Source organism: Pseudorasbora parva, chromosome 5 (genome assembly GCF_024679245.1).
Source record: "Pseudorasbora parva isolate DD20220531a chromosome 5, ASM2467924v1, whole genome shotgun sequence".
Lineage (NCBI taxonomy): Eukaryota > Metazoa > Chordata > Actinopteri > Cypriniformes > Gobionidae > Pseudorasbora > Pseudorasbora parva.
Genome location: NC_090176.1, coordinates 51,928,902 through 51,941,019, shown reverse-complemented (window position 1 = coordinate 51,941,019; position 12,118 = coordinate 51,928,902). Strand labels below are relative to the sequence as shown.

Here is a 12,118-nt window from a genome sequence, read left to right as displayed (position 1 = left end):
CAGTACTAAACAGTTTTACTGGACTTAAAAGGTGCAAGTACAAGATTCCTTCTACTGAGAGAAGCAATGAAGATTGTCCAGATGTGTTTACATTATTTACGGCGTACGCATATGCGGTTCAGAAATCATACATCTGTAATATCTGTTATGAATAACAAATAAACACAATTTATAAAGACACCTTTTGGGTAAGCTGTTTTTTCATTGAGGTTTCCAAGCTGGTAAACTGAAAATATGTGCGTCATTTGAGGGTTTTTTCCCCCATGCAGTTCATGAGAGCGGCTATAGCAGTCCATAACACAGCAAGCGTACACCATTAGAATGTGTTTTTAACTATCTAACACAAGTTTTTACGTCTACCTACACTACTACACATTCGCTGATAGTGTCTGTGTCCTAAAGTTCACGAATGAGACCCAATGTGCTTTTTCCAGGAGGGAAAGCTAAACAATCACACTCCATTTATTACACTGCATTATATCCTGCAACATCTCGACAGACCTGGGACCTATGCAAGGATCCTATTTGTGGACTTCAGTTCGGCCTTTAATACCATCATGCCTGATCTCCTCACAGCCAAACTGACCCAGCTCTCCATACCATCCTCAATCTGTCAATGGATCTCTAGCTTCCTGACAGACCGGCAGCAGCGAGTGAGACTGGGTAAACTCACATCCAGCACTCTTACAATCAGCACTGGTGCCCCCCAGGGGTGCGTTCTCTCCCCACTGCTCTTCTCCCTGTACACCAATGACTGCACTTCTAAAGACTCCTCTGTCAAGCTTCTGAAATTTGCAGATGACACCACTGTCATCGGCCTTATCCAGAACGGTGACGAGTCTGCTTACAGACTGGAGGTTGAACAGCTGGCTGTCTGGTGCAGTTATAACAACCTTGAGCTGAATGCGCTCAAAACGGTGGAGATGATAGTGGACTTCAGGAGGAACATCCCAGCACTCCCCCCACTCACCATCATGAACAGCACTGTGGACGCAGTGGAGTCATTCAGGTTCCTGGGAACTACCATCTCTCAGGACCTGAAGTGGGACAATCACATTGACTCCAATGTGAAAAAGGCTCAGCAGAGACTGTACTTCCTTCGTCAGCTGAGGAAGTTCAACCTGCCACAGGACCTGCTGATTCAGTTCTACTCAGCTGTCATTGAGTCGGTTATATGCACCTCCATCACTGTCTGGTTTGGTTCAGCTACCAAATCAGACATCAGGAGACTGCAACGTACCATCCGGACTGCAGAGAGGATTATTGGTGCCAAACTGCCAGCCCTCCAGGACCTGTACTCTTCCAGAGTGAGGAAGAGAGCGGGTAAAATCATCACAGACTCCACTCACCCCGGACACCTCCTGTTTGAACTGTTACCGTCAGGACGGCGACTCCGATCACTGGCCACTAGAACATCTAGGCACAGCTTCTTCCCACAGGCCATTTCCCTCTTGAACAGTTAAAGCCCCCCCCCCCCCCCCCCCCCCCCCAAGGCAAATGCCTGTAAGTGCAATTATTCCCAATTTTTAGTGCAATATCTCCTAAACTCAGGTGATTACTTATATTATTTATTATTTATATTTATTCTTACCACCAAAATACTGTAAATGCTCATAATCTATGTCTTCTGACTAAACGTAACCGTGACCTTTAGAATTTTTTATTAGCGTGTTGTATTGTATTGTTTATGTGCACTGGAAGCTTCAGCACCAAAAAAAAATCCTTGTGTGTGAAAGCACACTTGGCAATAAAGCTCTTTCTGATTCTGATTTGCGATTATGGCAGTTAATGACACAACACACGTTCACCATTGTAACTTTTTTTTAGCTGAATTAGTTCTACTTTTAGAACTAAAAGCGTCAATTTCCTATACAACACAGTATCGACAGCGGCTTCAGTGGCCTAAAGTCCCAAAATGCATTGCGCTGCTTACGTCACGATCCCAGACTCTATAATAAAAATGGACACCGCTGTTCTGAGCTTGAGACGGACTTGATAATAGCGTGCAATTTTCACACTCAAACCACCAACCTGCTGCTGCTTCTGCTTTAAGAGGGAAACGCTGGGGGCGTTTTCCGGCGGAAAAGTGACGTTGATGCATTCCCTATGTTTCTAATATTACAATATACAATCTTACAGACTAGGATGAAGTCTTTATGTACATTAACAAGGATTTTAAACGACTATAATCCATTATAACCATAAGCTGCAAATCACTTTATGCCCCTATGATTACAAGATGAGACACAGTGAAAATGCATGTTAGATCCAGTGTTCAATCAACTTTATTTATATCGCGCTTTTACAATCACGATTGTGTCGTTCTGGAGTAAACAGTGATGTTATCAGCTTATTTTAATTTATCATAGAGCGACAATGTTGGCAGATCAGTATTATAGTTTATAGAATTAAATAAAACCTAATTCATAAATTTTGTTTGTATAATTAGTTGAATAACTTTAATCATAATTTGAGTGCCAGTGTTGAGTTGACATGAGCTCTCTCTCTCTCTGCATAAGTTCAGAAAAGTAAATTTTTTATATTCCAATACATCAACAGCTTATGTTAACTCATTAAGATACCAGCCCACGAGTCAGTGAAGTCAGCAGAGGAAATATCAGAAGGACGGAGACAAAATCATGGTAAAAATAAACAATGTGTTTATTGAATAATCTTAACCTTACTCATTGTGTTATTTAGACAGTTTCACTGAGGAAAAGACAGGAGGAAGAGCTAGAGGTAGCAGAACTGAAGATGTTGAGGTTCTCTTTGGGAGTGACGAGGATGGATAGGATCAGGAATGAGTACATCAGAGGGACAGCACATGTGAGATGTTTTGGAGACAAAGTTAGAGAGGCCAGGTTGAGATGGTTTGGACATGTTCAGAGGAGGGAGAGTGAATATATTGGATATATATAGTGAATAATAATAATAATTATTATTATTATTATTGGTAAAAGGATGCTGAGGTTAGAGCTACCAGACAGGAGGTCAAAAAGAAGACCAAAGAGGAGGTTTGTGGATGTAGTGAAGGGGGACATGAAGGTAGTCGGTCTGAGAGAAGAGGATACAGAGGATAGGAACAGATGGAGGCAGATGATTCGCTGTGGCGACCCCTGAAGGGGGTCAATGTGTTACTACCATAGAAAGTAAATGGACAATTAATGACCGCATGGTCCCATTACATTGAAGCTTTACAAATTAAAACTCGTTAACATATAATTTTTAACTCTTACTTGTAAAACAATGACAAACAATATAAAATTAATCTGTTTGACAATTTTTTAAAAGAGCTAACATGCAAATTATATAACGTACATATACATAAAATAATATGGAAAAATACAAAGACATTAATTAACAGTAGCCCACTGCATGGCTGTACAGTTAAAATAGGTGAGTCTGATGTTAAAAAGTTTGAAACATTAGCTCCTTTTGTCATGGAAAACAGAGAAAGTCATGATATACAAGCTTTTTCAGTTAATCACTAAGAAAGACTTAAAATAGCCTACAACATCTTTAAAGGCTTATTCAGGGAAGTGCAGCAGGAAATGGCTGAGTATTATTTTAGGTATATATATATGTATTTTGTGCATGCAGTGTCAATGTATAATCTTTACACATCAGCTTGGATATATAAACGGTAAAAAAGACATAATTTCAAGACGTTGACGTCACGTCAGGTCGTCGCGTGGGTCACTCGCTCCGTCAGACGCTCAAAGTACAAGACGGTCGGATAGACGTTCGGTCGGTCGGATGTTTAATTTTGGCCCGCTGTACGTGCCGTATCTTGCCTTTAGAAAGTGGCGTGTATGTTTACGCAAAGTCATGATGTCATGTTGAGGAAGGAGCGTTTTCTCCAGAACAGGCACAGATGTGCAGGATTTATCAGAAGATGGCTGGTCTCCACACATTCACAGGCTTTAAAGGAATAATTCACCAAAAAGCATTTTTATCCTCGTCATCTAGTATTGATATTATTATTATTACTGTTATTACTGTTGGCATTATCATTATTGATACAAATGTTGTTATTATTATGATGGTGTGGCAAGGGGGGCATGGTTCAGCGAGGTCTGCAGCGGGAGAGAGAGCCGCGGGACAAGCGGTACGTGAGTGGGTTGGAAGCAGATTAATAACACCTGTCTCTTGTTCTAGTAATGAGCGCGGAGAGGGGATAAAACATCAGTGGAACCGGAGATCGAGGAGAGAGAGAGCCCGGACGGTTGATGCCAAACCCCCCTTACAGAGACTGAGTTACCGGAAGCCGGAAGTGCCGACCCGGAAGTGACTGAGCGATCGTTGTTCATTGAGATACCACACCACAGTGTGTGTTGGCAAAGATATTGAGTTTAATAAAGATACAGCATCAACCGTCCAGCCGACCCCTTGTCCTCTTCCTTCCTTATCATATCGAACTTTGCTACAGTGGTGCCGAAACCCGGGAAGGAAGTAGGACCGCGCCGCCGCCATGACTACTCCAACGCCCTCCGCCACGCCGTTTGCGGACATTATCACCTCTCTCGCGGCCCTCCACCAGAATCAACATCAGGCCATGCTGGAGCTGCGGGCGGACCAGGAGCGTCGATTCGAGGCCATCGTCCGCGGCCAGCAAGAGGACCGCGAGAGGTTCCGGAGCTGGATAGACCGGGAGGTTCACACCGAAGCCGCCGGGCTCGCCAGCGCACCGGTCCACGTGCCCCTACACAAGATGGGGCCACAGGACGATCCCGAGGCCTTCATAGACCTTTTTCAGAAAGCGGCGGAGGCCTGCGGGTGGCCCCGGGCACAGTGGCCGGTGCGCCTTATTCCATTGCTCAGCGGAGAAGCCCAGGCGGCCGCCCAACAACTGCCGGTGGCGAACCTCCTGGATTATGACGATCTGAAGAGGGCCATCATTCAGCGGGTCGGTCGGACCCCCGAACAACACCGTCAGCGTTTCCGCTCGCTTGAGTGGGGGGAGACCGGCCGGCCCTTCGCGATGGCCCACCAGCTCCGGGACGCCTGCCGCAAATGGCTATTGGCCGGTGGAAGCGACGTGGACCACATCGTCGATCTGGTGGTACTGGAACAGTTCATCGCTCGGCTTCCCAAGAAGACCGCCGAGTGGGTCCAGTGCCACCGGCCCACGTCGCTGACGACGGCCATCAACCTGGCGGAGGACCATCTGGTGGCGTGCCCAGGGGTCGGCGAACCCCGTTTAACTTCTCCCTCTTTCTCTCCCCCCTCTGTCTCTCCTTCTCCTCCTGTCCCTCTCCCTAGGTCCCGCCCTCCAGGGCCCCCTCGTATTCCCCCCAGAGGTCGGGGTGGAATGGGCCCAGGGCAATACGGGAGTTCGAGGGCCCCGCCCAGGGGGGCGGGGCTGCTGGGGTCGGGCGGGGATATCGGTTCCGGTTCCACCCCCCCCTCCGCGCTCATATTCCAACCCACTCCCCGCCGCAGGGGCGGCGGGCAGGCCTGGGCTGGCCTGCTGGCGGTGCGGTGACCCGGACCATTTTGTGGACCGATGTCCAATGATGGATATCGGGACAATGATCCGGGTCCCGGACGTCCAGCGGACCACCCCTGATCAAGCAGGAGAGTACCAAGTTCCTGTGAGTATCAAGGGGGGTACATATCAGGCCTTGGTGGATTCAGGATGTAACCAAACCTCGATCCATCAAAGCCTGATGCAGCCTGGGGCATTGGATACAAGCCGCATGGTTAAGGTGCGGTGTGTGCACGGGGATGTGGTGGAATATCCGCTTGTACCAGTCACGATTCAGTTCAGGGGAGAAAATCATAGTGTTGAGGTGGCGGTTAGTCCCCACCTCCGGCATCCGCTAATTCTGGGGACGAATTGGCCCGCCTTTCCGGCGTTATTGGGGTCGATATGCGCGGATGCCGCTTGGGGGAGCCAGGCTAGGAACGGGGCGGTGCGGGTGCAGGTTGGCGAGACTGATACGGGGCCCTCGGAAACGGCTTCAGAGGAACCGAGCGGGGTCGAGAGACTGATTCTCTCGGACCGCGATGACTTTCCTCTGGAGCAGTCTCAGGACGATACCCTAAAACATGCTTTCCAACAGGTCCGCACTATCGACGGTCAGTCCCTTCAACCCGCCCTGCCCGTCACGTATCCTTATTTTGCCATAATTAAGGACAGGTTGTATCGAGTGACCCAAGACGCTCAGACAAAGGTAGATACAACCCAGTTGTTAGTACCAAAGAGCCGCCGGGAAATGCTTTTCCAGGCGGCTCATTCTAACCCAATGGCGGGCCACCTGGGACAGGCGGCCACGCTGAATCGTTTAATGACCCGATTTTTTTGGCCAGGCATTCACGACAATGTGCGCAGGTGGTGCGCGTCTTGTCCTGAATGTCAGTTGGTGAATCCACTGGCCTCCCCAAAAGCGCCATTGCGCCCCCTTCCATTAATGCAGGTCCCCTTCGAGAGAATTGCGATGGACCTCATCGGGCCATTAGAGCGATCCGCACGCGGACATCGTTTTGCGCTAGTTATCGTGGACTACGCAACGCGATATCCGGAAGCAGTGGCTCTCCGCAACATCTCGGCGAAGAGTGTTGCGGACGCACTGTTTCGTTTAATCTCCCGAGTGGGGATTCCGAAGGAAATCCTCACTGATCAAGGCACGGCGTTTATGTCACGCACGCTAAGCGAATTATACGGGTTATTGGGCATCAAATCGATTCGGACAAGCGTCTATCACCCACAAACAGACGGCTTGGTCGAACGATTTAATCGCACTCTTAAATCCATGATCCGTAAATTCGTACAGGAAGACGCCAAAAATTGGGATCGGTGGTTAGAACCCCTCTTATTCGCTGTGCGGGAGGTCCCACAAGCCTCCACGGGGTTTTCCCCCTTCGAGCTTCTCTACGGACGACAGCCCCGGGGGGTGCTGGACGTCCTACGAGAGACTTGGGAGGAGGGACCTTCTTTGGCCAAAAACGAAATTCAATATGTGCTGGACTTGCGAACAAAACTCCACACCTTGGGGCGGCTATCTAGGGAGAATTTGTTGCAAGCCCAGGACCGCCAAAGCCGGTCGTATAACAGGGGTACGAGACTACGCAAATTTACACCGGGAGAGAAAGTGCTCGTATTACTCCCTACATCGAGCTCTAAATTAATGTCGAAGTGGCAGGGGCCGTTTGAGGTCGCACGACAGGTGGGAGACCTCGATTATGAAGTGATACGGTCCGATAGGAACGGGGCACGGCAAATTTATCACCTCAACCTCCTGAAAAAATGGAATGAGGTGGAATCAGTGTTGTTGGCGACGGTGATCGGGGGAGAGGATGATCTCGGGCCAGAAGCGAGCATCAAAGCACAATCGGTCGCATTGGCCCCTGGGGGAGATCACCTCTCACCGTCCCAACTCACTGATCTCTCAAAGCTACAGGCGGAATTCGCCGACGTGTTCTCGCCCCTACCGGGACGTACCGACTTAATTCAGCACCATATCGAGACCGAGCCGGGCGTGGTAGTTCGCAGCCGGCCGTATCGCTTACCTGAACACAAGAAAAAAGTAGTTCAGGAAGAATTAGGGGCAATGCTCGATATGGGAGTAATAGAGGAGTCCAACAGTGACTGGGCGAGCCCGATCGTTTTAGTTCCTAAAACCGACGGCTCGGTCAGGTTCTGTGTGGACTACCGCAAGGTGAACGCAGTGTCGAAATTCGACGCGTATCCAATGCCGCGGGTTGACGAGTTGCTTGATCGGCTGGGCACGGCTCGATTTTATTCGACATTGGACTTAACGAAGGGCTATTGGCAGATCCCCTTGTCTCCATTGTCCAAAGAAAAGACGGCCTTCACCACGCCGTTCGGATTGCACCAATTCGTCACGCTTCCCTTCGGCTTGTTCGGGGCACCCGCTACCTTTCAGCGACTCATGGACAGGATTTTGCGTCCCCATGCCGCATATGCTGCTGCCTATCTGGACGATATCGTGATTTACAGTCACGATTGGCAGCGGCATATGCAGCATGTCCGGGCGGTCTTGAGGTCGTTGAGGGGAGCGGGGCTCACGGCCAACCCGAAGAAGTGTGCAATTGGGCGGGTGGAGGTAAGGTATCTGGGCTTCCACTTGGGTCATGGGCAGGTGCGTCCCCAAATTGATAAGACCGCCGCAATTGCAACCTGTCCGAGGCCCAAGACCAAAAAGGAGGTAAGGCAGTTCTTGGGGCTGGCGGGATATTATAGACGGTTTATTCCAAATTATTCGGACCTCACCAGCCCTCTGACTGACCTTACTAAAAAGGGGCTACCAGATACGGTCCAATGGACGGAGCCGTGCCAGCAGGCCTTCACCCGAGTTAAGGCTGCTCTATGTGGCGGGCCGCTGTTACACTCCCCTGACTTTTCTCTCCCTTTTCTGTTGCAGACTGACGCGTCGGACAGGGGGCTGGGCGCAGTCCTGGCCCAGGAGGTGGAGGGGGGAGAGCGGCCGGTGCTGTACATTAGCCGTAAGCTCTCGAAGAGAGAGGCTAAGTACAGCACCATCGAAAAAGAGTGCCTTGCCATCAGGTGGGCCGTTCTCACCCTCCGCTACTACCTTCTGGGGCGGGAGTTCACCCTCTGTTCGGACCACGCTCCTCTCCAATGGCTCCACCGCATGAAGGATACCAACGCGCGGATCACTCGTTGGTATCTAGCTCTTCAGCCTTTTAAGTTCCAGGTGGTCCACAGGCCGGGTGCTCAGATGGCTGTGGCCGACTTCCTCTCCAGAAATGGGGGGGGGGGGGCTGCAGGCCGGACGGCTCCCCGGCCTGAGTCGGGCGGTGGGGGTATGTGGCAAGGGGGGCGTGGTTCAGCGAGGTCTGCAGCGGGAGAGAGAGCCGCGGGACAAGCGGTACGTGAGTGGGTTGGAAGCAGATTAATAACACCTGTCTCTTGTTCTAGTAATGAGCGCGGAGAGGGGATAAAACATCAGTGGAACCGGAGATCGAGGAGAGAGAGAGCCCGGACGGTTGATGCCAAACCCCCCTTACAGAGACTGAGTTACCGGAAGCCGGAAGTGCCGACCCGGAAGTGACTGAGCGATCGTTGTTCATTGAGATACCACACCACAGTGTGTGTTGGCAAAGATATTGAGTTTAATAAAGATACAGCATCAACCGTCCAGCCGACCCCTTGTCCTCTTCCTTCCTTATCATATCGAACTTTGCTACAGATGGATTTAACTTTTTTCTGTCAACTAGGGCTGTGCGATATTGAAGAAAAATGCGATATGCAATATCTTGTTAAATAATGCGATACGACATTGCAATTTATTATGTAAAATCTATTTAAATTATATTTTAAAAAGAAATTAAAAGTGAGAATGAAACCATTTGTGTTTCACAGTCCTTCTGGGAAAAGAAAGCATCGCTACAACTTCTGAAAGTGACCAGCAGCGTTTTAGCAAACATTCATGTTACAAATCATTCACGTTTTGGTGTGTGTGTGTGTGTGTGTGTGTGTGTGTGTGTGTGTGTGTGTGTGTGTGTGTCAGACAGCGTGAGACAGCAAATTATTGCATTTAATAACTTTTTTTTTAACATCAAGCAAGTCATGTGCCCGGTCGATTTTCTGCTCTATGCGTCAACCAGGTTACTTACTTTTTTAAGTTAAACCAACAAAAAAAATGTACAGTGTATATGCCGACCTAAAACATACACTTTTCATAATGTTGAAGTAGCCTATTAAAATGATTCAGATATTGCGTGCCGTTGCGATATGCATATTGCGATATGTACATTTGCGATATTTCGATAATTTCGATATCTGGCACAGCTCTATTGCCAACACAATTATCATCATGACCCTCTTTTTTTGTACCACTACTGTTATTATCATCATTATTATTGATATTACTATTGCCATCAGCACAACTGATCACCATCTTTAGGATCATTATTGTTCTATATAAATATTGACAATTATTAAAAATTATCATCATTATTAATATACATGCTATTACTATTTAAATACTTCTACTAATATTTGTCAGTTCTGTTTATTTTATTCTGTTTTATTGCTGTTACTATTACTGCTGTTTGTTTGTTTGTTTGTTTGTTTGTGTGTGTGTGTGTGTGTGTGTGTGTGTGTTGTGTGTTTTGTTGTTGTGTTCTGTGTGTACTCTGTTGTAAGTTTACCACTCCTAATAAAAAATAAAAAAAACATTTTTCTCCTCATCCTGTATGTTCTTCTAATGCTTCACTCAATCAAACACAAAAGATCTTAGGCAGAATGTCTCAGCTTCTTTCTTATCATTTATTCACCTTGGTTGAGTAAATAATGACCGATTTTTAATCTTAGTGTGAATTATTATCCCCGTCGTGTCCACAGCAGTTTATATTTTGCTCATAATTCTGTGTTTATATTGTTTTTGCTCATTGTTTTTTGTGATTTAGTATGTCAGTTGCAATCTCATAATTATGATTTACAAAAAGCGTGATTTTTTTCCCCCTAATGTGGCAGAAATGGTCTTTCTTATAAATGTGTAAAAACATACAGTTGCTTTTATGCTTTCAAATACAGTATATTTGAACATTAAATCTAAAACCTCGACTCTTTAAAAAAAAAAGGAAACGCATGACTGCCTGGACATGCCTATTTTATTTTTTCCTAGACATAAATTTGAATAAAATGCACTTGGTGAGAAAAAAACATCTTTGATTCCCGCAGAATATTGAGCGGATCGAATGTTTTTATATATTTTAAGCCTCAGTCGAGTTTGTGCTGCCTCTGTGAGGTTGGTAAATTTGCTGCTACATTAAAGGGTCATGAAACCCCAAAACACTTTTTTTGAGATGTAAACAGATATGTATAGGCTGCACATCATTGAAAACACTAAGGGTACTCATTAATGGTATGCATATGTGAAACAAGTTATTTTTGCATTTTTCAGAGCGATTTCTGTCTTCCGGTTTGAAAAGCTTAGTCGGAGCAACGTCACAAATGCTGACGTCGGCGCGGCCTTTTCGGTCCATGTATGGGCTGCTGGGCACATGCTGACGTCAACCGCTCCGAGCGATTCTCGATATATATTCATGACATAAAGCTCATTCAGTCCAATCCCTGCGCTGTTGTATGCATACAAGATAATTTAGTTAATATGCATGAGACAGTCACTTCTGTCAGGCTCATCATCTTCCATCATTATTGTAGAGATATGGTGGGGAAGTTTTGGAAGCAGCGTGCGGAAAAGTCACGGAGGAAAGCTAGGCGTTGTGCTGATACGAAATAACGTAAAGGGCGCCGAGCGAGCTGTAACCGGCGCCGTCTGTGGAAGCCTTTGCTACAAAGGCTCGGTAAAGTAAAATTCACCTGAGGAATCGCACGCCGAACCTGCAAGCGTTGACTATCTATGTCAGGAGTGCAAAATAACCCATCTGTAATCTGTAGGCTAATGAACAAAAGCCACGTCCTCTCCGTTTTATTTGTCGTCACAGCCATGCACTAAACCGCATGTGTTCGGGCTCTTAGTGAAACAGTGTGCAGCATATTTGGACAAATATAGATTTAGCTGCCGAGTGATAGACAGCGCGGATCGTCACGGCAACGCGCGGACGAGACTAGCCTCAAACCTCTTCGCTTTTACCCCGATCTAGAATTACACAACTCTGTCACATCGCATGTTGGGTGGTTCACGTTCTCTTATCACGTCGGCGCGATGTTCATCTTGCCAAACAGCGTGCATATTTGGACAAATATAGTTTTATCACGTTTGCAAAATATTTCGTCATGCAGAATAACATTTATTTTCATTTCTCACTGAATTATGCTGGTTTGAACTTTGAAGAGCTGAATGATTTGCGATCTCTGCTGCACGCCACTCATAGCTCTCTCATTCGCTGTACTCATCCCTCATTTAATCTCTCTGTGGTAAACTATGCCAACGTGAACCAAGAACATGTCTCAGATCCGCTGTCTGCTGCTGTTGGTATCGCTAATCTTAATGCACCTACTGACACTCCCCTATTTATGCAAACATTCCCTCTTTCCACACAATACCATCCCACCTTTTCACAGTCGACCACTCCCCTTTTAACAAGCTTTTTCAAATAGAAGGTGTGAAAAAACACCGCTGCAGCAGGGGGGTTTCATGACCCTTTAATGTCGGCGTGCAAG

At 47.1% G+C, this 12,118-nt stretch overlaps 1 protein-coding gene across 1 annotated transcript; it reads left to right on the top strand.

Annotated features, from left to right (window-relative positions):
- The first annotated feature begins 4,069 nt into the window (after window positions 1-4,069).
- Window positions 4,070-9,125, top strand: LOC137075749 (uncharacterized). The gene is made up of 2 exons (XM_067444679.1): window positions 4,070-5,594; window positions 8,906-9,125. The coding sequence occupies exon 1, from the start codon at window positions 4,472-4,474 to the stop codon at window positions 5,483-5,485; it is 1,014 nt and encodes a 337-aa protein (XP_067300780.1). The 5' UTR covers window positions 4,070-4,471; the 3' UTR covers window positions 5,486-5,594; window positions 8,906-9,125.
- The last annotated feature ends 2,993 nt before the right edge of the window (window positions 9,126-12,118 follow it).

Bases quoted from the DNA above. Each gene is read 5' to 3' on its own strand.
- LOC137075749 (XM_067444679.1), top strand. From the start codon at position 4,472: ATGACTACTCCAACGCCCTCCGCCACGCCGTTTGCGGACATTATCACC.